Source organism: Balaenoptera physalus, assembly GCF_965194825.1.
Source record: "Balaenoptera physalus genome assembly, chromosome: 17".
Taxonomy (NCBI): Eukaryota; Metazoa; Chordata; class Mammalia; order Artiodactyla; family Balaenopteridae; genus Balaenoptera; species Balaenoptera physalus.
In genome coordinates this window covers 40,353,931-40,379,058 of record NC_138895.1, presented here as the reverse complement: position 1 = coordinate 40,379,058, position 25,128 = coordinate 40,353,931, and the positions used below count along the sequence as shown (strand labels likewise).

At 34.4% G+C, this 25,128-nt stretch overlaps 2 protein-coding genes and 1 long non-coding RNA gene across 6 annotated transcripts in view; 2 read left to right on the top strand and 1 right to left on the bottom strand.

The window, feature by feature from the left end:
- PIP4P2 (phosphatidylinositol-4,5-bisphosphate 4-phosphatase 2) overlaps positions 1-10,474 on the top strand; it is a 103,006-nt gene extending 92,532 nt beyond the window's left edge. For 2 of the 4 annotated variants that reach the window (XM_082434192.1, XM_082434191.1), the window contains 2 exons: positions 4,173-4,263; positions 4,943-10,474. In XM_082434192.1, the coding sequence (XP_082290318.1) occupies positions 4,173-4,263; positions 4,943-5,086 (235 nt within the window). In that variant the 3' untranslated portion in view covers positions 5,087-10,474. Of the gene's footprint in view, positions 1-4,172; positions 4,264-4,559 lie in introns of all 4 variants that reach the window. The other 2 variants (XM_082434194.1, XM_082434193.1) reach the window with 2 other exon arrangements.
- LOC309647170 overlaps positions 1-25,128 on the bottom strand; it is a 473,470-nt gene that overhangs the window by 13,679 nt on the left and 434,663 nt on the right. The window lies entirely within an intron of this gene.
- The window catches only part of LOC309647158 (uncharacterized protein C8orf88), a 50,961-nt gene continuing 43,344 nt past the window's right edge, over positions 17,512-25,128 (top strand). Inside the window, exons 1-2 of the mRNA XM_082434209.1 lie at positions 17,512-17,644; positions 24,285-24,383. Coding sequence (XP_082290335.1) covers positions 24,311-24,383 — 73 coding nt within the window. The 5' untranslated portion in view covers positions 17,512-17,644; positions 24,285-24,310. The remainder of the gene's footprint in view (positions 17,645-24,284; positions 24,384-25,128) is intronic.

The following is a 25,128-nucleotide window of genomic DNA, read 5'->3' as shown; positions in this document are numbered from 1 at the left end:
CCCAACATAGCAATCAATCAATCAATCAATAAATCTTTAAAAATAATTAAAAAAAAAAAAAAAAAAAAAAAGACAGCCCAAGACAGAGACAATAGGTATGAACAAGCAATTAATAGAAAAAGAAAACCAGTAGTCAACCTGCATTTGAAAAGATGTCCAACCTCACTGCAAATTATGGATATACATAATAAAATCACAATGAAATACCATTCACACTCGTGAAATTGTCAAACATGAGAACAATACCAAGTGTTGAAGGGTTAATGAGGATGTAGGTGGAGCAGTGGAAGCTCTCAAATTGTGTTGGTGGGGATATAAATTTGGCATTTGTTAAAATTAAAAACATGTCTACAGTACTACCCAGCAATTCTATTCCTAGGTATATGTTTGAGAAATTCCTGCATATGTACATAAGGAAGCATGTAAAAGCAAATTCAAAATAGCCTTGTTATAATAGCAAAAACATTTAAAACAAAACAAAACAAAACCCTGACTGTCCATCAACAGGGAGAATGAGTAAGGTGTGTTATTCCATATAATGGAAGATAGTTGTGCAAATGAATGAAGTAAGTTTCCACGTATGACTATGGAAGAGTCTCATGTAGAGTATTGAGGGAAAAAAAAGCAAGTCACAGAAGCATACAGTTTAACACATGTACGTGTAAAGTTTTAACACTTGCAAAACAATACTATACATTGCATACAGATACCATATTTGTATTAAATGTATAAGAGATTTTATTATGCATGTGATAGGTGTTTTGTCATTGCCTTCTCCCTATGATAAGATGACACTTGGGTTGTAGAGTAGCAGTAGGTTATTTCTTTCCTGGGAAGATCTTCCAGAGGTAGTGACTATTTAAGTTGAGTGATGAAAAATGAGCATGGGTTTTCTAAGTAGAATTCATGCACTGAAATTAATATACTAAAGTGTGTTCCTTTGGCTCACAGCAAAACTGCTCTGATATTCACTTAGAACATTTTGACTTATTGAGTATATTCTAGCAAATTTAGTTGCCTTCTAATCCATGGTAGATTAGACTGCCAGAGGCAGATACATAGGTAAATGAGAAATGGTGGCCAGCTGTGAGATATAAGGCAGGAAAAATCACCAAATGCAGACATAGTTATTAAAACTAAAAGCAACTTAAGGCTAAATGTAACATAAAGGCAATGAATCACAGATGCCCTAACAACTCCAGATAGCAGGCTGTACACTACTGCAATTAATGATGACCCCCCAGGTCATCCACATGTTTCTGTTTTTGTTCAAGTATTCAGGAATTTTTATGATACATATTTGCAATAATAGTCATCAATTTTAAAAAAGATTTGGGACTTGAAGCTATTTTTCTGTTATGCAAAATTAACCTTTTGGAATAGCACACTTCTAAATTATGCCTAGTAAATGATGCATTTCTGTGTTTCATTTATTCAATAGACATTCCATGAGTAATTTACCATGTGGTAGGCATAATGTGGACACTGGCCATACACAAACAAATCAGATAATTATATCATCCACTAACACAATGTGTAATATATGATATGTGTTAATATATGTTTGTTTAGGAAGAGAAGGAAGTGCTAATTGGCTTTTTGATCTTTGCTATACCTTTATCATTTTGAAAATTTAAAAAATTAGAAGTAGAGAGAAGTGAAAACTATTGGATTTGGAATTTCAATTGAGAAATATATTTTATGAATTTCCCATAGGCTTCTTGCAGTATGTATTAAAAGATTTTTAAAAGTTTAATCTCTTTAATTTTGTAATTCTGATTCTAAAAATTTATCGTAAGAAAACAATGAAAAATAAGCACAATGGGAAGAATTAATATTGTTAAAATGGCCATACTACCCAAAGCAATCTACAGATTTAATGTGATCCCTATCAAATTACCCATGACCTTCTTCACAGAACTAGAACAAATAATCCTAAAATTCATATGGAACCATAAAAGACCCAGAATTGCCAAAGCAATCCTGCAGAAAAAGAACAAAGCTGGAGGCACAACCATCTCAGACTTCAGGCAATACTACAAAGCTACAGTGATCAAAACAGCATGATATTGGCACAAAAACAGACATATGGATCAATGGAACAGAATAGAGAGCCCAGAAATAAACCCACACACCTATGGTCAATTAATCTTTGACAAAGGAGGCAAGAATATACTAATAGGTAAAAAGACAGTATCTTTAGCAAGGGGTGTTGGGAAATTTGGACAGCTGCATGTAAATCAGTGAAGTTAGAACACACTCTCACACCATTCACAAAAATAAACTCAAAATGGCTTAAAGACTTAAACATAAGATATGACACTGTAAAACTCCTAGAATAGAACAGGGGCAAAACATTCTCTGACATAAATTGTACCAATATTTTCTTAGGTCAGTTTCCCAAGGCAATAGAAATAAAAGCAAAAATAAACAATTGGGACTAATCAACCCTACAAGCTTTTGTACAGCAAAGGAAACCATAAAGGAAATGAAAAGAAACCTTACAGACTGGAAGAAAATATTTGCAAATGATGTGACTGATAAGGGCTTAATTTCCGAAATATACGAACAGCTCATACAACTCAACAACAAAAACACAAACAACTCAAATTGAAAAATGGGCAGAAGACCTAAATAGACATTTTTCCAAAGAAGACATACAAATAGACAACAGGGACATGAAAAGATGCTCAATGTCACTAATTATTAGAGAAACGCAAATCAAAACTACAATGAGGTACCACCTCATGCCTGTCAGAATGGCCATCATTAAAAAGTCTACAAATAAATGCTGGAGAGGGTATGGAGAAAAGGGAAGTCTCCTACACTGTTGGTGAGAATGTAAGTTGGTGCAGCCATTGTGGAAAACAGTATGGAGGTTCTCAAAAAACTAAAAATAGAATTGCCGTATCATCCAGCAATCCCACTCCTGGGCATATGTACAGACAAAACTATAATTCAAAAAGATACATGCACTCCTGTGTTCATAGCTCTATTCACAATAGCCAAGACATGGAAACAACCTAAATGTCTATCAACAGATGAATGGATAAAGAAGATGTGGTACATATATACAATGGAATACTACTCAGCCATAAAAAAGAATGAAATAATGCCATTTGCAGCAACATGGATGCAACTAGTGATTATCATACTAAGTGAAGTAAGTCAGAAAGAGAAAGACAAATACCATATGATATTACTTATGTGTGGAATCTAAAATATGACACAAATGAACCTATCTATGAAACAGAAACACACTTGTGATTGCCAAGGTAGTTGGTGGGGGGGAGGGATAGATTGGGAGTTTGGGGTTAGCAGAAGCAAACTGTTATATATAGAATGGATAAACAACAAGGTCCTACTGTGTAGCACAGGGAACTATATTCAATATCCTGTGTTAAACCATAATGGAAAAGAATATAAAAAAGAATGTATATATATGTATAACTGAATCACTTTGCTGTACAGCAGAAATTAACACATTGTAAATCAACTATACTTTCATTAAAAGAAATAAGCACAATACTTTTAGATGTTGCTTAGCTGGCATTATTTCCAAGAAGGAAAAGGTGTCCAGTACTAGGGAATTTGTTAAGTTATGTTATATTCATCTATCAGAATTCCAGTTTGAGAATAGTTAATGATGTAAGAAAATGTTTATGCTAAATTGGTAAGTTGTAAAAAATGGCTGGAGAAAAATAGCGGTATTTATGGTAGTGGAATTACAGGTAATTTTCCTTTTCCTTTCTATTCTTTATTCTTATTTTCCAAATTTTCTACACTAAACATATAGCAATGGTTATAAATGTAAAAAAAAAAATCAATTTCTATTTGTAAGATAGCACTGATTTTTCCATTCTGGAATAGATTATTTTGGAAATAAATTTTTATCTTGGATGATCATTATTGACCATAGTGGGTTTTTGTGGACTTTGTCAATGACCAAGACTTGAATTTTGTTTAAAGGCACAATAATTCACATACAAATTCACCAGGTATGATTTAGATCACTCATTAAAAATATTATTATGTACGTTTTTGTTTCTCAAGTTGAATAAATAAATGGAAATATATGTGTTATTAAAGCCGTAGATAAGTATTCACAAAGATGAAATGGAGAATCTTCATGTAAATACTTAATATTCTTTTTTGTTCTCATGAATTTGCAGTTCCTCTGTGGGTAGTGCACTTCCTCGAAGACGTTGCTGTGCATATATTACCATTGGAATGATATGTATTTTCATTGGAGTTGGATTAACTGTGAGTATTACTCTACTCACTGTTAGAATTCTTTCTTCTTAACTTTATTCAGTAGTAATAACTTTTTTCAGTAGTAAATGGTGAGGTCTGGAACAGCCTTCATTGATCTCTGAAGAACCTGCCTCCCTCGCATACCAGGCCCAGAAGCTTCTGAAAAACTATGAGCAATCTGAAGCCAATCCATGGGCCTGGAGCTTGCCCATGCAGGTGAAATCATGTCTTGGGATCCCTCTGAAGGTCCTTGACATTGGGAATTTTACCCTCCATTTAACAAAAGCCCATTTGTTTTTATTTAGTGCCAGAACCAATTTTGTCATGGCCAAAGCTGAAGCAATACTCATTCAGCTATGAAGGTCTGAAAAACCATTCTTCTTTTTATTCAAGTCAAACAGAGATTTATTATCAATATGGGGATGGCATTGGGGTTATATAGATTAAATTCCTTTTATAAATAAGAAATTTTAATGGAATTTTTGTTTACTTCATAAGGTTTATAGTTAATGTAACTAGCAATGTCATTTTATTAAATTTTACTCTGTTAGTGGTAGCCAACAAATGCAGCAACTCATAATTTGTCGGGGTTTTGTCATCTCAGGAATATATTTCATAAAAATTGCATGTAAGCCAATACAAGTTCTCAGTTTCTAACCTTTTATTTTTATATTGCTTTTTATTTTAGGTTGGCACCCAAGGTTTTGCAAGGCGATTTCATGCAACCTATGTTTCTTGGGCAGTTGCTTATCTCTTAGGTTTGATCTGCCTTATCCGAGCTTGTTATTGGGGAGCTATAAGAGTGAGTTATCCAGAACACAGTTTTGCATAAGCTTGTTTATGATTTGATAATGCAGGTGAGAGTATCTAGCAGTTCTCGATAAACTACTCTGGCATCTTTAAATCATTTACCTAATGGATTTCATTCTGGTTTATGTATGAAGTTTTAAGACTTTGGGAGTCTTTTATGAACAAATGCTCATTGTACTACACTATATGCAAATAGGTTGTTTTGCTGCTAAGTTTTCAAGCTCCGAATAATAAAGCTTGGTCTTAATGTTCTTTTACATCTCTTAAATATATTTTTGATTTGTTCCCAAACTTTACATATAACATCAACCTTTCATTATTTTTAAATCATTTATTCCATTACTTGCTGATCTATATTTCCAAGAAGTGTTTATAAATGTTGGTATAATAGCTTCACATTTATACTTATATTTTAATTAAACAGTAACACAATTGCTTGCTTTAAAATCTAAGCAATATGCATTTTGCTTAAACTGCTTACTGTAACTTTAACTAAGATCATAGTGACCTTATTCAGGAAAAAAAAAAATTTAGTGTACCTTCAAAGACTTGACATTCTTGTCAGATAAAGACCATTTCTAGATACTGTATGCTTGTTTTATGTTGTTTGTAGAAAGATATAATATTTTGGTAGTAATTTAAAATACAAGAATAAAAATATTTATTTGTCCACAGCTGGAGATATGTTGGGTAAATGCTTTTTTCTCAAAGATCACAGGATCTTTGCCTTTGTCACAGGATCTTTTTGTCTTTTATTTTTGTCATTTTTTAATTTACTAATTATAAAAGTTCTGGCCTAGATTTTTGAAATTTAATGTTAATCATCTCTATGTATTCCTTTATGGAGCCTGAAGGAGGTATTTCACATAACATATTTCATAATATTTAACCATTTACAAAGATTTATCTATATTAGGTTGTCCTCCTTTTCATTAGATCATGGTAAATTTTTCTTATTGGGATAATTATGGAATACTTATATGTGCAGGGAGCCTGTAACATTTTACACTGGCTAAAACATTGAGATGAGATGCAGTTACTTTTACCATTCTTCTCAAATATAGCTGGTTAAATAATTACCAAATTTATTCAAAATACAGATCAAAGACAAAAAGCAACATAGTTTTCTAAGAATTCACTAGGATTTAAGGAATCAGCTCTTGCACTGCCCATCTTTGCAGTTTTGAAAAAGAAATTGCTTAACTGAGAGGTAATATTCTAAAGCTTTTGAAGTAGTAGAATTAGATAATGAGATGCTCTGAGTAAATTAATTGGCTATTCCATGGATAAGAATAATATTTTTAATTATTTATGTTCCTAATTAGTATAAAAATGTACTCATCAGAGAGTTTGGAACAAACTACACATAAATTTCAAAGAGTAAATGATAAATGTATAAATGCAGTTGCTCAGGATTATATGTATCTTTAAAAATATACTAATAAAGATTATTGTTCAAAAATTACCTTGTTCTATTCCATTTTTAAAAAATAAGAGGTCTTTCTAAAATTGCCTTGAGATCTTACTCTAAAGTTTTCATGTTCAAGAATGCATATAATGTTCCTTTATATAATATTCGCTTATGTTTTTTCCAGTATTTTCATGCTTTTATTTTAAAAATAAAGATTTTTAATCCATTTGTAATACACTTGATGTATGAAATGAGAATCTAACTTGTTTATTTTCTTAATGGTTGATTAGTTGTAGCAGCATTGTATATTGAGTAATACATTCTTTCCCCATTAACTTGAAATCCCACATTAAATTATATGCTACATGATCATATTCCTTTTGCAATATAACTCCATGAAAGCAGGAACCTTGGTCTTATTTGCTGCTTTATTTCCAGCATTTAGAAGAATGCCTAGTGCGTATGTGTTCAATAGATACTTGTTGCATGAATGAATAAATGATTGAATGAATTGGTATGTTAAATTCTTAAATGCGCTTTGGTCTGGATTTTACATTTGTTCCAGAATGTATAGCTAAATATTTATATAATCTTATGCTAATGAAAAACTTTCCAAGTAGAACCTCAAAGCAGATATTAATAAGAAAGAAATTCAACACCCATTTATGATAAAAACTCTTAACAAAGTGAGTATAGAGGGAACATACCTCAACATAATAAAAGCCATATATGACAAACCTACAGCAACATCATACACAACAGCAAAAAGCTGAAAGCATTTCCTCAAAGATCAGGAAAAGGACAAGGAAGTCCACTCTCACACTTCTTTTCAACATAATATTGGAAGTCCTGGCTACAGCAGTCAGTTTGCCAGTGACATGATACTATATATATAAAAAATCTTAAAGACACCACCAATAAACTACTAGAATAAATGAATTCAGTAAGTTGCAGGATACAAAATTAATATACAGAAATCTGTTGAATTTTATACACTAACAACAAACTATCAGAAAGAAAACAGTCCATTTACAATTGCATCAAAAAGAATAAAATACCTAGGACTAAATCTAACCAATCTTTTACGAGGGTAAAAGACCTATACTCATTAAACTATGACATTAATGAAAGAAATTGAAGACAACACAACAAATAAAAAGATATATCATGCTCATGTATTGGAAGAATTAATACTATTAAAATGACCACAGATTCAGTGTAATCCCTATCAAAATACCAATGGCATTTTTCACAGAACTAGAACAAATTATTCTAAAATTTGTATGGAAACAGAAAAGATCCCAAATAGCCAAAAGTATCTTGCAAAAGAAGAACAAAACTGGAGATATCATGCTCCCTGACTTCAAACTATACTACAAAGCTGCAGTAATCAAAACAGTGTGGTGCTGGCACAAAAACAGACACACATTATCAATGGAATCAAAAATCAAGAGCCAAAAAAAAAAAAAAAAAAAAAGAACCAAGAGCCAGAAATAAACCCACATGTATATGTTCAATTAATCTACAACAAGGAAGGCAAAAATATACAATGGGGAAAGACAGCCTCTTCAATAAATGGCGAACAGCTAGATGCAAAAGAATCAAACTGGACTACTTTCTCACACCACATACAAAAATAAACTCAAAATCGATTAAAGACTTAAATGTAAGACCCCAAACCATAAAACTCCTGGAAGAGAACATAGGCAGTATGCTCTTTGACATCAGTCTTAGCAATGTTTTTATGGATATGTCTCCTCAGGCAAGGGAAACAAAATCAAAAATGAACAAATGGGACTACATCAAGCTAAAAAGCTTTTTCATGGCAAAGGAAACTATCAACAGAACAAAAGGCAACCTAGTGAACGGGAGAAGATATTTGCAAACAATATATCTGATAATAAGTTAATATCCAAAATATACAAAAAAACCCCTCATACTACTCAACACCAAAAAAAAAAAAAAATTAAAAATTGGGCGGAGGACCTGAACAGACATTTTTCCAAAGAAGACATGTGGATAGTCAACAGACATATGAAGAGATGCTCAACATCACTAATATCAGGGAAAACTACAGGACATCACCTCACATCTGTCAGAATGTTTATTATAAAAAACACAACAAATAGCAAGTGTTGGTGAGGATGTGGAGCAAAGAGAACCCTTGAGCACTATTGGCATGAATGCAAATTGGTACAGATACCATGGAACACAGTATGGAGGTTTCTCAAAAAAACTAAAAATAGAACTACCATAGGTTGCTGCAATTTCACTTCTGGGTATTTTTGTGGAGGAAACAAAAACATTAATTCAAAAGTATAGGCAACCCTATTTTCAGTTGAGCATTATTTATGATAGCCAGGACATGGATGCAACCTAAATGTCTATCAACAGATGAATGGATAAAGAAGATGTGGCATATATATTCAATGGAATATTACTTAGCCATAAAAAGAATGAAATCTTGCCATTTGTGACAACAGGGATAGATCTAGAGAGTATTATGCTAAGTGAAATAAGTCAGACAGAGAAAGACAAATGCCATGTCATTTCACTTATATGTGAAATCTAAAAAACGAAACAAACATAACAAAACAGAAACAGATGCACAGATACAGAGAACAAAAAGGTAGGTTTGTGGGGGGATGAGTGAAATAGATGAGGGAGATTAAGAGGTACAAACTTCCCATTAGAAAATTAATAAGCCACAGGGATGTAATGTATAACATAGGGAATATTGTAAATAATGTTTAATAATATAGTGATAGGTGGTAACTAGATTTATCATGGTGATCATTTTGTGATGTATTAAAATACCGAATCATTATGTTGTGCACCTGAAATGCCATATTGTAAGTCAGTTATACTTCAATTTAAAAAAATACATTAATAGGAAAGGATTAATAGATTGTATGATTAAAAGAAAAAAATCATAAGTAAAGCCAAAAGACAAACTGGTGAAGATCTTTTCAAAATAGTATAAAGAATTACTGTTTTTAATACGGGAAGAGACTAAAGGCATGAAAAAGCAATTCACAAAAGAAGAAATACAATAATTAATAAACATCATCTTTTTAAAAAATTTGCTAATAATGAAAGACTATACGTTAAAAACTATGAAAAAACAATTTCACCTACCATATTAACAAAAGTTAAAAAGCAGTAATATTCCTGCAATTTTGAAGATATGGGAAAGTACACACACACACACACACACACACACACACACACACATTCTTTGACCTAGTTGTTCTGCCTCTAAGAATTTATCCTAAAGGTGTTATGGATAAGATAATAAATATATATGTACAACAATGTTTATCACATTTTTATTTATAATGGGGGTTAAAAAGAAAAAATGTCTAAAAATTCAATAATGTGGAGTAGGTGAAATAAATTATGGTATACCTATACTGTAAAACAACAGGCAGTCATTAAAAATATGATGAAATTTTTCATCTGTTCAACTGGAATGGTTTACAAAATATTGTGGGACAAAATCAGATCACAAATCAATATGTAGAGTATAATTCACTTCTTTTAAAAAAATGATTTTACATGTTATGTGTTGAAAAAACTAAGGAAAATTAAGCACTAAACATTAAGAATAGTTATCTATGAGTGATAGAAGATAAATGATTTTTACTTTATTTCTGTGCTAGATTAACTAATAGTTGGAAAGTGTTAAGTTTCCTTTTGATAAACAGATAACATTCTTAAGTGATGATCACATCACTATTTGTTGCATTGTCATTTGATTCTTGAGGAGTTTTAAAATAAATTTATTAAAACCCAAACCAATGAATTTCATCCATAAAACCTTAAGTTTTAAAGTTAACATGTTGTATATTTAAACTTAGTCTTATACGAATTACCATAAATTTTTAATTAACTACATCCAAACTTATGACAGTTTATACTTAGCCTTCCAGTGACTAGTACAGAAGTAGAACACAGAAAGTGCTAGGAAAACATTAGTGGAAAGAATATAACATATCCACTCATCAGAAAAGGAAGGATTTATTTGTCCCTTGTGGTCCAAGGTAGGAAAAACAAAAAGGCTTAGTTCTTAGAAAAGAGAAAAATAGAACCATGATCAGGTATTCTTGAGCAAGTCATTTGTGAGTGTACATATGTCATTTTGGCAGAAAAGAAAGAATCCTAATAATGATAGGTGGCAAGTATGGTGCTAACCTTACAACATGTGCTATTTAATATTCACAGGAATCCTAAGAAACAAGGATTCTTGTTTCTGCTTTGCCAGAGGAAATTGAGGTGCCACTCCCATAGATCTGAAGAAGATTTTGCATAGAACAGGCATCTGCATTCAAAACAAGCACTAATGATTCTGATGTTGGTTTTTCCTGAGCCATACTCTGAGAAACACTGTACTAAACCATGCTGAAAATATACACAACACATGTTCACATGCACTTTCTCTGGCATTCACATTTTCTAATATAGAAAAAGCTCTGATTGTTTTTGAGTAATAACACCATTTCTTTTGTTTAGCTTTTGTTTGTTTTTGATCTAGCTATACTTGTGCTTCTATGTTATCATGAAACTCTACAGCCACTACCATGTTCATGGTCTGCAAAAATTACTATAAAATCTAAATTTGCATTTATTCAGTGTGGTTTTGGTACACATGTACATATGTAGTAAGCACTGAAGAAAAAACCTTAATGTTATTAAAGGTCACTCAGCTTATATGTGATGGAGCCAGTTGTAATCAAACAGTCTGTCTGCCTCCAAAATTTATCTGCTTTCCACTACAACTTGAGATTTTATTGTGCTTTGCATTGTAGAGAATAACTTCTGAATTTTTGTGCCCCTTGCTCTTCATTGTGTGTAACTCATCTCTGGGAAGAAAATAAAATATTTGTCCTAAGTATTCATTTCACAAAGAATAGAATACTCTAGTTTAAAAAACATTTTTTGATTTTATTATATCAGACTTTATTAATTTTATAGCATGTTATCTTAAATATTATTACATGTATTTATTTTCTTTTTTATAATTAACAAAATCATAGGAAATAAGTAGGAATATTTCATATTAAATATAAGGAAATTGACATACAATGAATTTTAATTAATATAACTTCTTTTTCTTATAATAGCAATATTTATTAAAATGATTGTTAAATAGCACAAAATGCTAAAAAAGGTTTGTAAAGGCTTTTAATTTTTAAATTTATTTTACATGTTCAGTTACAAATTTAAATAAATACTAAGGTTCTTTATGTTTGATAAATGAGCATGTGTTTGACCTTAGGTGGAATACCATGTGAAAAACAAAAATGAGAAGCCTATATTCTTTTGGGACTGCCCCCCAAATAAGTTTTTAGGCAAGGCTAAAGATCTGAGTACAGTTTGTAATTTAACAGGTGAGAGTCTTTGATCCTCCACAGAGATAGTCTTCAGTTTTGTAAATGTAACTAAAACTCATTTAAGGTAACTTGCTAAAAAGGAAGTGATCACACACATTGCTCTGAAGTTTTTAAGTGTCTTATGTGTATGTGTAATGTTTGGATATAGAACTACTGTAGGTTCCCAGTGTTTAAATAAAATTTTCTGAAAAACCTTGCCACAGTGTCTACTCTATGCCAAATATACCATTGGCTTAAGATATTTGATATTCAAATAATCTTGGAGAAAATGCATTAAAAATTTTCATTAGTCATTAAGCCTTTAGCAAGAATAAGCTTAGGAGATTTGTAGAGAATTCCTTAGGTTATGTAATGCCTTATTTTTTCCTGGCCTCTTCCTACACACCTGCTGTATGACTCCTTCCTTGAAAAGTTCCTCTCTGCCTACCATCTGCCATCCACAGTCTTCTTTTACTCCCCCATAATTAATGCAGACTTCAGTATCTGGTTTTCATTCTTATCACATGCCATTGATTTAAATGTCAATGTGAATGGCCTCTCTAATACTCTGGTCTGGACTCAGTTCTTTGATTCCCTCAAGTCCAGTGACCTTTACCTCCATTACAAATCTGCTATTCACCACTGTAGCTGCACTCTGGGCACCCATAGTTAGGACCACTCCATCTCCAAACTCATATTCAGATATCCACTCTCTGAATATATGCTTCCTCTATCCAAAATTCTGACTCTCTTTGTACTGCCATTCCTGAATATCACCTTCAACACTTCTAATTTCTTGATTATTCCAATCTATCATCTTCTATATTTACCAATGAATCCCATAACCACAAAGATTAATGCCACTACATATTTTTGATCTTTACCTTCAATTGCACCTCAACATTGTTTACCTGTCTTCAGCTCTCTCTGCAAATTTCCCACAGATACCATATGAAAACTTTAGTCCTAAAGCCCCTTACCACACTTTTCACAGAGACCCCCTTTCTCTTACAGTGGGTGTTTTCTTATTTCACCTATTCTTACCTTTGTTCCATTCCTCCACCTACACTCTAGACTCATTCCATTCCCTCATTCCTCCTCAGGGAACTCATAATATCTTTTCATTGTTTCTGAGATTCATCTGGCTGCCTAAATCGATAACTGGCATCACCATTTTTATTTCTCATCTCACACCCTCTACAATCCATCAGTTCTCCCTATTCTCTGAAGTATGTGCACGTCTCTTCATGGTTCCTCCCTATCTTAATTGTGGCTCTCATCAACATTTCCTGTAAAAGGCTATGAACTGGTCCCTCTGCTTCTATTTTTGCCTTGCCTGCTGCCTGTACCTCTCCTCAATCCATTTTCCACATTAGTCACCTAAGTGATTATTTTTTAGATGCACATAAGATCTTATCATACCCTACCTAAAGTCCTTCAGCATCTCTCCACATCCTTATAAGGGAGATAAAAGGCTCTTCATTCTTCTTTAGCCTAATATTGAACCACTACCCAAGCAGTGTCTCGTATTTTGTGTTTCTGCAGTACTGAATTACTGATATTTTTTGGAATTGACTGCTGTTTTATTTCTATATGCCTTTGGACATGTCCTTCTGCCTGCAAGGAATATCCCTGTCTAACTTGGTAAACTCCTTTCTATCCTTGAAAATCCTGCTTAGGCATTACATCCCCTGTAAACTCTTCCATGATCCTTCCTCTCCTCCTTTCTACCCACAGACAGAATTCTTTCCTTGTACTACTTCTATTCCATGTAAATACTTCTGCCACATATACTACCCTCTATTTTACTTACCAGTTTATAGGTACTCTTAGACTATTGATCTCTTCTTACTAGTTGTGCCTCCGTCATGCTAGTCGTATTTCAGTTTGTTTTTTATATCCTCAGTGACTGGCACATAATAGGCATAGACTTTCAAAACTGTTTTTTTTTTTTTTTTTTTCTGAACTAAGCTGAGTGGAACCAAATATCTATTATAGCTTTTCATGCATTGTTTCAATGATTATCTGTATGTGGGAGTGTGTGTATGTGTATCTACCATAAAATGCTTTGTAGATGCTTGTGGAATAATCAGAGGAAGAATACTGACAGGAGGTTGGTAAGGAGATCATTTGGTAAACACTAGGTAATGCTACCTCTTCAGCTTTTCCTAACTCCCAGGCTTTCAGTAGAAACACACAGGCACAACGTGAGTGCCTTTATCTTAACAATTAGTTATTGAATTGGAATTGTCTCTGTGTAACTGCACCCTAACTAGACAGTACCTACCATGAGAACAAGAAACCAGTTTGTGTGCGTGTTACTTGTGCTCATACAAGGTTTTATTAACTAAATGTAAGGTATTGTGAAGGTAAAGTTAAATAAGCTAAGAAAATACAATTGTAAATAAAACCTCTACTTACAAGTAGTAAGACACATTTAACTCTTAATTATTATCCTTCTAATTGGGAACTGGGATTCCTATTTCCACTTTTGTATTTTCCTCGATACAGTCTCCAAACCTTTTTTTTTTTTTGAACCAAAGTAAATATTTATTTAGAATGAGAAAAACAATGCAATGACAACAAATTTAAAATTTTAAAAAGCTGACAAATACCACAAACATCAAAAAATCCATAAAAATATTTTAAATTAACTGCCTGTATTTTTAGTTTTTAGTTTTTTGATTGCCTCTTCATTTGAAAACAATTTTGTAGTGCATTTTCTTTGTGAGAATAAATAATTTGGTATTTTCTCCAGGATAGGCAATCAAAATTTATTTTTATTATTGAAAGTTTAGAAAAGTTAATTTCAGTAACAACTTGTTTGGTAGTGTCAATTTTTAGTGTTGTTAAATTTGGGAAAACTTGTCATGAGTTTCTTATGTGAGCTCAATGATTTCAGGGCATTTCAAGTTTTCTTGGGTAGTGTAATTAATCTTAAATAGTATTTAAATTGCTCACTAACCTGTTGTTAAGCTCTTTTTGTAGATGTATATTATGAGTTCTGGATTATCCTTGTAGATGCCAATATTTCTTACCAAATCAACAAGAGATTTTTTAAAATTTCAATGTGTTTATATAATTTATTCTTCATCAATTATCAAAAAATTAGGAGTCTGCTTATTAACTATATTTAAAATTTATTTACACCTTGAAATAGATTACTAATTTTGGTTTTATTTGAAAAAATTTTTTTCTTCCAACTCATTTTTTTATCATAATTTCTATTGATTTCATTTGTAAAAAAAATAATTTCATATGTAAAAAATAATTTTCATATGTAAAAAAATAATTTTATTTTATGATGTATATATAATTGTATATGTTACATTGTTAAACATATTCCTCAAGAAGAAAACTTCTATTTTGACTAGATTAATGAGAACTGAATCCTACACCTACAATTTTTACATCTGGGGGTTGAAAGAATTTACTGACTTCATTATCCACCGACTTCTGGGGTCTCATGCCACAGGACATGTTCTTATCATGACACCTCCTCTGACCTGCACTTTAGTCTCTGAAGCCAGGTGAGCTGTCTCAGTGGAAGGTAAGAATGTTGCCAGAAGCCTTTACTACACCTAAATAGCTAGCAATAACTTGACTATGCATGGAAGTGATTGTGAAACTCCACACCTTTTAAAATGGTAAATCCTACCATATTACTGTCCCACTTAAACCCTTCAATGCTTCCCATTGCTCTTAAAATAAAACTCAGTCTCCTTACTGGAGCCTACAAAACACTGTAGGATTTCAGCTTTTCCTGTCTCTCCAAACTCATCTTCAGCATTCTCTTCTTGCTTTCTATTCAACCATACTGGTCTTAATCAGTTTCTGAAATATGCTAAACTTTGTTTTTTCTCACCCCAGGGCATTAATACCTACAGTTCCCTTTCCCTAAATACCTTTTTCCTATTCTACATCAGCATTCAGGCCTAGCTTAGATGATCCCTTTTCAAAGAGGCATTCCATCTTCAGTTATCCCATTCCAGTCAAGCTTTCTTTGCCTTTACACAGCCTCCTTTGCAGGTTACTCGCCTTTTGAGTCCTCTTTATAAATACTTTCTGGAATGGGTAAGTTTTCTTAATCAGCATCCCTTTCTTAATGTTCCAACTTATCTATAACGTGTATGTATATGTTATATATGTATGGGTACATATTTTCTGTGTGTGTACCTAAAAAAGCTGTTTGAAAACCTCAACTTAAATATTCTTTTATAATCTCATATTTACAAGTCCCAATTTGAACTCATCATTTCCCTCCTCAAACCTGTTCTGCCTCTTGTGTTCCCTATCTTATGTCATCACCACCTATTCACTTGTTCACCCAATTCAGAAACCCCGAGTCACCCTAGATTCTCTTCTTATTCACTCCTTCCACCCAGTCTGTCACAAAACTATTGGTTTCACTTCAGCAGCATCTCTCAGATCTATCCCTTCTTCTTCAGTACTTATCTCAGACATCATTATTTTTTATTGGAGTTATTGCAGACACCCCAAAGGAAGCCTTCTGTGGCCTGTTTAATATTGCTATATCTTACACCCCCCCAACACAATCTGCCCTCCATAGTGCTGTGAGAATGACCCTTCCAATATTCAAAAAGATAAGTTATGAAAGATTCAAACTTTTGATTCATGTCCACTTCTCCTGTTTCCTTTCCACACTGCTGTTTCCCCTACTCTAACTACTGTACGCCAGACAAGTTTTCTTTTCCCTTTGCACCGTCTCTTCTTTCTTGCCTTCTTCCTCCAGCCAGCTGGAAGAAACCAAGCATAAGCTGTTCCGAAAACGGCTCTAACATTCCAAGCCTAAGGGTCAGTTTAGGCATTCCTTACACTATGCTCCCAACTTAAATCTATTCCCCTATCGCAATACTTAGCACAGCCCACAGAATTTGTTCACCAGCCCAGGGGCCCACTGGATTCTGAGCCCTGTAATTACACCCGTGTTCACCCGTGTTCCGCCTCCACGTCTCCTAGTATAGTGGTAGTACCAAGTGGGGACTCTCAAAAATAACAGTGAAAAATTGAGTAAAAGTGAAAATTAAAAATAAAGGATTCGGATTCAGATGGAGTCGCTTCAACCAACTTTGTTCCTTTCAGGACGGCAGTCTGTGTGAGATATGTATTCCTGTCTGAAGTTAACCATTTCCCTTACTCCATGACAGCCCGAATCCTAGCACCACTTAGACTCAGGCCAGGGACAGCGGCCAGAGCCTGCGGGATCCGCCGGCAGCTCTGACGCGGGAGGGGCTCAGTCGTCAGCTCTCGGGAGGCCTCGCTCACAGAGGCGGCCTAGCTCACAGACGCTGCCTGGAGTCCGCCGCCCGGCACCGCGCAGACGTCTCGTCTCGCGCCTCCCCGTGTCGGGCAAGCAAGACCGCCAGCTGGGGTCCCAAAGGCTGTTCATGTGGGCTCGCCCCGTCCAGGGAGAGCCTGTCAGCACCTCGGCGAGGCCTCCCGCGGCCTCCTCCGCACCACGCGCGGCTCCCGAGACGCTGCGCCCGCCCCTCGCGCCCCGCACATCCCGGGAAACGCACACCGCCGGTTTAACGGTTCTGCTCCCGCCGGGCTGCGCCGCGCTCTGGGCCCCAGGCGCCCGAGGCCCCGCCCCGCACCCGCCCTACGCCCCTGGGAGCCGCCGTCTGCCCCGCCCCCGTCGCCGCCACCCGGGGCCTGGAGCAGACTCGCGGCTGCAACCGTTCCCGGACGGGCAGTCGGGCGCTCGGCTGCCGCGTCTAGGGCTGAGCGCCGCGACGCGGCTGCTTGACCCGAAATCCTCCCGGATCTTAAGGCGGTAGGTGGCCGGGGATGACGAGCCACACGGGGACAGAAGTCAGGCCCCGGGGTGTGAGGAGGCCGGTGGACGCCGTCTCCGAGGGCGGACACGGGGCAAGTTGAGGTGAGGGAGTTAAGCTCTGGGGTCAGTCGGCGCAAATCAGGCAGGGCCTCCACAGGGTCCCCAAGGTGGTTCTTAGAGAGCGAAGGGAGCGAGGAAGTCGGAAGGAAAGGGGTGGGGGCCGGTGTGGAAAAGCGGGCAAGGGGCAAGTGGCCAAGGGAATTACACTGCTGAAGGGATATTGATAAAACAAAAACAAAACAAACACATAAAAAGCCCCAAAAAGGAAGTGCACATCGCCCGCTGTCCCAGGACCTGGTCCTAGGTAGTGGTATGGTTTGAAGACTGTTTCCCATGCCCTAGAATCATCCTTACTAATTTTGGACAACAGTTTGTTTTTGTTTTTGAGATTACTGTAGTTGTTTTTATTAATAATAAATTAAATTCAATAAGAAAAGAAAACCCAGTAAGAATAAAGAAGCAAAAGACATATGTGGTCACTTCACAGAAGGAAATCAAATGGTTAATGAACGTATCTGAAGATGTTCTATGCAACTTGTATGTAAGGGTATGCTGTTTTACAAAAGTTGACATATAACATTATAATAGTTTCAGGTGTACAACATATTTGTATCAAAAGTTTATAATTGCTGATATTAAAGCAAAACTAAAAAAAACCAAACAAACCTGAAAAAGGACAGTTACATCAGTTATGACAACCACCAACACCCATTACCTGGACAGTTTTATCCCACCTCAATGTTAAATTGTGCTTGTATTGAAAGATGCTTCACAGAGAAAAAAAATTTTTTGGTCAGAAAGCATGAAATGGAAAATATAAGGGGACACTCTGGGCTTACAAATTTTTGATATTTTAGTTTTAATTTTTCCTGCATATGGCAACCCGATTTGTGGAGTATAAAGTGTCTTTCGTCATGTAAGTCATAATTAGTTTATCCTGTACTCCTCTATATTTCCTTTATGTTATTTTTCATCTATCAGGTTATCAGTTTGTGCTGTTTACTTACAAGCAGCATTTGGCTTTAAGGAATCCTAACTTTGTAAAAGAGATATTTTGAAGTTGAAAATTAAGATTAAATCCTATCTGGTATAATCCTATATGGGAAATATACATGAGGTAAATGAAAGCGTGGTCTTTTCACTTCTTCTCTCAGCTTATTTCTTTAATTTTATATTCTCTTATTTCTTAATTGCAGCAGAACCATCAGCAGTTTCTAAAGAAATCTAGAATTTAAGTTGTAAATTTTAAGTATAATATTCAGCTTCTAAGTATAATACATATTACGTTTCATATATCTAATCCATTCTGTGGATTAGAATGGCAGTGTACCATGTCTGCAGAGTGAGGAAAGCATAGTAATCCCACAATTTATTTAGTAGTTGAAGAAAAATTGAAAATTGAGGAAATGAAAATTATTAGCACACACCAATTTATTCAGCAAGGTTTTATACATAAATGTTCCTTCTCATAATTAATTTTTTTTCCATACAAGCAGTGTTCACATGGAATAGTGGAGAGTCAGGTGTCTTTTACTTACCAGACACACAAGTTTAGAGACAAGGGCGTGAACTTTATAGTCAGAACCTCATTTCTACCAATTACTAACTGTGTGAACTTGAGCACGTCTCTTATTTTTCTTAGCCTCAGGTTTCTTCTCTGTAAAGTAGCTAATAATGATTTTCTACAACAGTTAATGTATGGCTCAAAATTAAATGAGATAGTATATGTAAAGCATTTAACATGTAGTAGGATCTCAAAAAATGGCGTTTTAATTAAAAAAGAATAGGATATGTTGGGTAATGAAATTTTGCCCCAATTGATCAGTATATATGCTTATCTCATGGTGCTATATTTTAGAAAATTTTAGGTTAATTTGTAATTTCAGAATTGGTGGGCCCTTATATTTAGTTTGATATATTTTTTTAAACAAATAAATAACCTAAGATATAGTTCGTATTCTAGATGAAGAATAGCACCTGCACAGGTTTCCTGACTTGCAAACCAGTGTTCTGTTCATACCACTTGGCATTTTAAGATGATTTGTGTAAACTTGAAAAAAAACTTTAGTTAGTAACCATTTCTCAGCATGTGTTAATATAATGAATTTTTGAGACATTGGATCAAAATGTCCTTTACAAAATATTTATACCATAAAACTATATATTTACATTTCAAAGACAACTTTATGACAGGCCCACTGCTTGCTACCCAATGTTGTAGGTAGGGTTATGTTTTTTTTGCAACTGTTCTTTGTAACACTTGATATCATAAATGCCTAACCTAGGTAGCTTCAAAGGAAACTTTTGGAGTTCTACATTCAATGAGTGAGCAGACATTAGAGTTTAAGATTGAAGTTATTTTATATGCTGACTGTGTAGTTCAGCTGTCTTTATTTGTAACCCAAACTGAGAATTAGGCTTTGGTTTCTGGAGCCCTGTCCTTCATAGATTATGATCCTGGATCAGTTTTACAATAATAATTGCTTATTATTGTATAAGGTAAATACTTTTCCATTAATAACACTGTTTAAGACATGATGCTGTTATGTAGTATGCATCCCAGACTTATTCCCTATAATGTCACTGTCTCTATGCAGACATAGTTTACTTTAAAAAAAAACATCATATTGAACAGAGTATTGCATGGCATCATCTTTTCTAATTTCCTTAACTGATGTGGATTTATGTATCTGGGGACTTTGCTGTACTTTTCATGCTACAAATTGAAAGGGTAGGTGGTACTGAAAAATCTTTTTGTTTGTTTATTTACATGTGTTGTAAAATCATATAAGAGTTCTGTAACTCCCCAACGCTTGAAAACTGTGGATTTGCATTGAATACTGGGGATTTGCATTGCTCAGCAACTGGAAAGACTTTTACAACCTACCAACTCGATTTCAGCTGAGCAATGAAAAATAAAAAAGTGTGTGCCAAAGTACTCTATTGTATTCTTTTCATATGGGAAACAGGATGGAAAGTTACTACTACTAGTATTAGGGTCCTAATTAAAATGGCTAGGATAACATTAAATAATGCAATATTAGACTGCTCTTTGGTCCATATTAGAATATTCCCTTCCACATAGAAAATATTCAATAAATATTTGAAGTGAGGTTTTTTGCTACATATGCTTATAACTTTTTTTGTTTCCTATTATATCAAAGTAGTACATTAGTTTTGTTTAGAAGGTTGTTAATCACTGTGCTGAAATACCAGTTAACATACACATTACAAATCTAGATGGGTGTTAACTTAGAGTACTGGCTTGCAAAGCTCTGAATTTCAAGAAAAAGTAACTATTTTGTGCTTAGTTACCATTGCTAACTTTGAGAGATTGTTTATAAATTTATGATTTTAACACTTGAATTATGTCCAAAGGCATTTTTTTAAGATGAAAGCATTTCTTTGGAGCATAAAGAAAGTGATTAACCCTATTTTATACTTAGGGAAACAGTCACTTAGACCAACCTCTGCTTAAGATCATGGGTTACAATCAGTTTCTGGATGAGCAAGTGCAAAATCAGGTGGAGTTTTACTTTTGACTTTGTCTTGATAGGTATCAAAATTTGGAAAGCTTTTGGTCCATTCAGGCATCACAAGATTTTCATTAAACAGGAGGTATTTAAATTTATAGATTTATTTAGTAAAACTAATTACGTTGCAGCTACTAAGATACAAAGATAAATAAAGTCTAGTTTTTTTGGCTTCAGCTAACTCACAGTCTAACCAGTTAGGCATATAATAGATTTTTTGTATGATACATTTTAGAAAAATTAATAGGCAAAATATTGGGTTGGTCAAAAATTCGTTCAGCTTTTTCATAAGAAGTCATGGAAAAACCCGAATGAACTTTTTGGCCAACCCAATACAATATGGACCACTGGAGGAAGAAAGAAAAATCATATTGTTGCTACCATTATTGTTATTTTACTATCAACTATTTGTTAGGAACTAGAGAACTTCATGTAAACTATTTTATTTAATGTTAGCGTTGAGACATGAGGACACTTTCCAAGGAAGCAGAGAGAACTTGACCTTGGTTTTGAAGGATGAATAGCAATTTGGGAGAAGAGCAGCAGGGAGAGTGAGGGAACTCCAAACAGAGCACCTGAATGTATATGGTGAAACAAAATAACATTTATGAATTCAACAACTTATTGAACATGTACTGTGTATTAGACACTGTGCTAGCCATTAGAGATATACCTGAGTGATAGAGCTATAATTTTATAGTCAGATAATAGGTAATTGAAACTAATGCAATAAATACCACACAGGAAGAGGATACAGGGGTGATTTATGAGCACATAGAAGGGTACTTAATGAAACTTGAACAGTTCTGCCTGTGTGGGAGGTGGAAAGAGAGTATGGGGCTGTAGCTTGATCATAGCATGTTGGCCAAAAGCATGGGGATGAGCATACCCATCACTTTTTAGACTCATGACCTTGGGCAAGTTACCTAATTTCTCTAAGCCTTCTCTGTAAAATGAGGATAACAAAATGATAAAATTAACATTTATTGAACTTTTACTGTGTACCGGTTATTGTGCTAATGCTTTATACAGATTTTCTTTTTTAGTCTTCACATCAAACTTAGGAGATAGGGGTTATTGTTTTCCATAATTGCATAACTAAGTGGTGGAGCTATGATATGAACCTAGGTAGGCTGACCCAAGACCTGAGCTCTGTTAATAGTGCCTAATTTATAAAGTTGTTCTGAATATTAAATAATGTGACATAGGTAAGTGGTTTACTGTGCATGACACATGGATGTTGGGTCCTGTTTCTGTTAATAATTCAGGAGGTGATGGGGTACTGAAGTTTTTTAAGCAGGTATGTGTGTAAGGAGATCATATTTTGGAGAGAAAAGAGACTATATTCACCCATTTGTTCAGCAGATGCTTGCTTTACACCTACTTTGGATCCAGTCCAAGTACTGAGTTAGTTGTAGGGGACACAGGAGGAATGAAAATATTGTTCTTCACTTTAAGAAGACTCTGTTCCTCACTTTTGCCTAGTATGAAAGACAAATCAGCCATTACAGTGTGGTATATAGTATAGTATAGTACAGTGTTCTCTAAGTGCCATGATATGGGCATATTCACTGTGTCCCAGGTACATAGGTACATAGGTACATAGGGAGAGGGAGTATTTAAATCAGTCTAGGTGTTCAGGGAGATGAATTAAGAACTACTGTGGGACTAAAAGAGTAATGGTGGGAGTAAAGAAAATATATTTGAGAGACATTTTGGAAGTAGAATGGATAGGAATTAGAGACTGATTATGGTGTGGGGGCTCTAATATAGACAAATTTAAGGTGTCTTTAACTGAGGGTGATATGAGGGAGTTGGTGATGACTTTAAGGAATACAGGAAGAGGGACAACTTTGGAGTCAAAGTAATGAATTTGATTTTTTTTATAATAATAGCATTTATTTAGCACTTGCCTTGTGCCAAGTAGTCTTTTTTTTTTAACATCTTTATTGGAGTATAATTGCTTTACATTGTTGTGTTAGTTTCTGCTGTATAACAAAGTGAATCAGCTATACGTATACATATGTCCCCGTATCCCCTCCCTCTTGCATCTCCCACCCACCCTCCCTATCCCACCCCTCTAGGGGGACACAAAGCACTGAGCTGATCTCCCTGTGCTATGTGGCTGCTTCCCACTAGCTATCTGTTTTACATTTGGTAGTGTATACGTGTCAATGCCACTCTCTCACTTTGTCCCAGTTTACCCTTCCCCCTCCCCGTATCTTCAAGTCCATTCTCTACATCTGCATCTTTATTCCTGTCCTGCCCCTAGGTTCTTCAGAACCTTTTTTTAAGATTCCATATATATGTGTTAGCATATGGTATTTTTCTCTTTCTGACTTACTTCACTCTGTATGACAGACTCTAGGTCTGTGCACCTCACTACAAATAACTCAATTTCATTTCTTTTTATGGCTGAGTAATATTCCATTGTATATATGTACCACATCTTCTTTATCTATTCTTCTGTTGATGGACGCTCAGGTTGCTTCCACGTCTTGGCTATTGTAAGTAGTGCTGCAATTTTGGATATGTTGAATTTGAGGTACCTATAGTAAGATATAAATGGAAATATCTTTTGGCAATTAGAAAGATGAAACTGGAATTTAAAAGAGAGGTAGCTGCTGGATGTGTAAATTAGGGCATATTTATCATGCAGATAGGTAGTTGCAATCATAAGAATAGACGAGAGTAGCTAAGAGGACCAAAGCCAAATTTGGACGAATCCCTAAATTTCATTGGAGAAAAGTAGGAATCAGCTAAGGAAGTTAGAAGGGACAATCAAAGAAATAGGAAACAAATTTAAAGAAAAGAGTCAGGGGAGTTAAGGGAGGAAAATGTTTTAAAGAGGGAATATTTAATTGTGACAGATGCTGTAAAGGGGTCTATGGTTGTTGCATGTTATTTTAAATGCTTTGTTTTGTGTTTTCCACCTTAACTTATAAAATAGTTATCTTCAAATGAATGTCGTGGTTATTTGTATATATGTTAAAGCAACTTGATTATCTTGTCCAGAAGATAAAATGTATTTTTCCCACCAAAAGTATGGAACCTCAAGGTCTTTGAGATAATGGAAACCAAAAAATTGATTGGTAAACCACTTCAACCAGCAAGACCTGTTCGTCATCTGACTTCTCCCCCTGGTGAGTAATCTAGGGTACACATTTAAAAAAATTAATTGGTTAATGGCTAATTAGTATTTGAAAGGCCAAATAATATATGTATAAAATACATAAATAAATAAATATATAAATGGTGGATATTTAAAAAATAATGAAAACCAATGATCTCCACTGTTTGAAGAATTTAGAAGTATTACCAAAGAGAAGGATTCTTTTTTTTTATTGAAATATAGTTGATTTACAATATTGTGTTAGTTTCAGGTGTACAGTAATGATTCAGTTATATATACATATATATATATATATATATATATATATATATATATATCTTCAGATTATTTCCATTATAGGTTATTATAAGATACTGAATATAGTTAATTGTGCTATACAGCAAATCTTTGTTGCTTATCTATTTTGTGTATAGTAGTTTGTGTCTGTTAATCCCATACTCCTAATTTATCCCTCTGCTCCTCCCTTTCCCATTTGGTAATCATAAGTTTATTTTCTGTGTCTGTGAGTCTGTTTTGTAATAGATTCATTTGTATTATTTTTTAGATTCCACATGTAAATGGTATCATATAATATTTGTCTTTGTCTGATTTACTTCACTAAGTATAATATTCTCTAGGTCCATTCATGTTGCTGCAAATGGCACTATTTCATGCTTTTTTATGGCTAATACTCCATTGTGTATATATCACATCTTCTGTTGATGGGAACTTGGGTTGTTTCCATATCTTGGCTATTGTAAATAGAGCTGCTATGA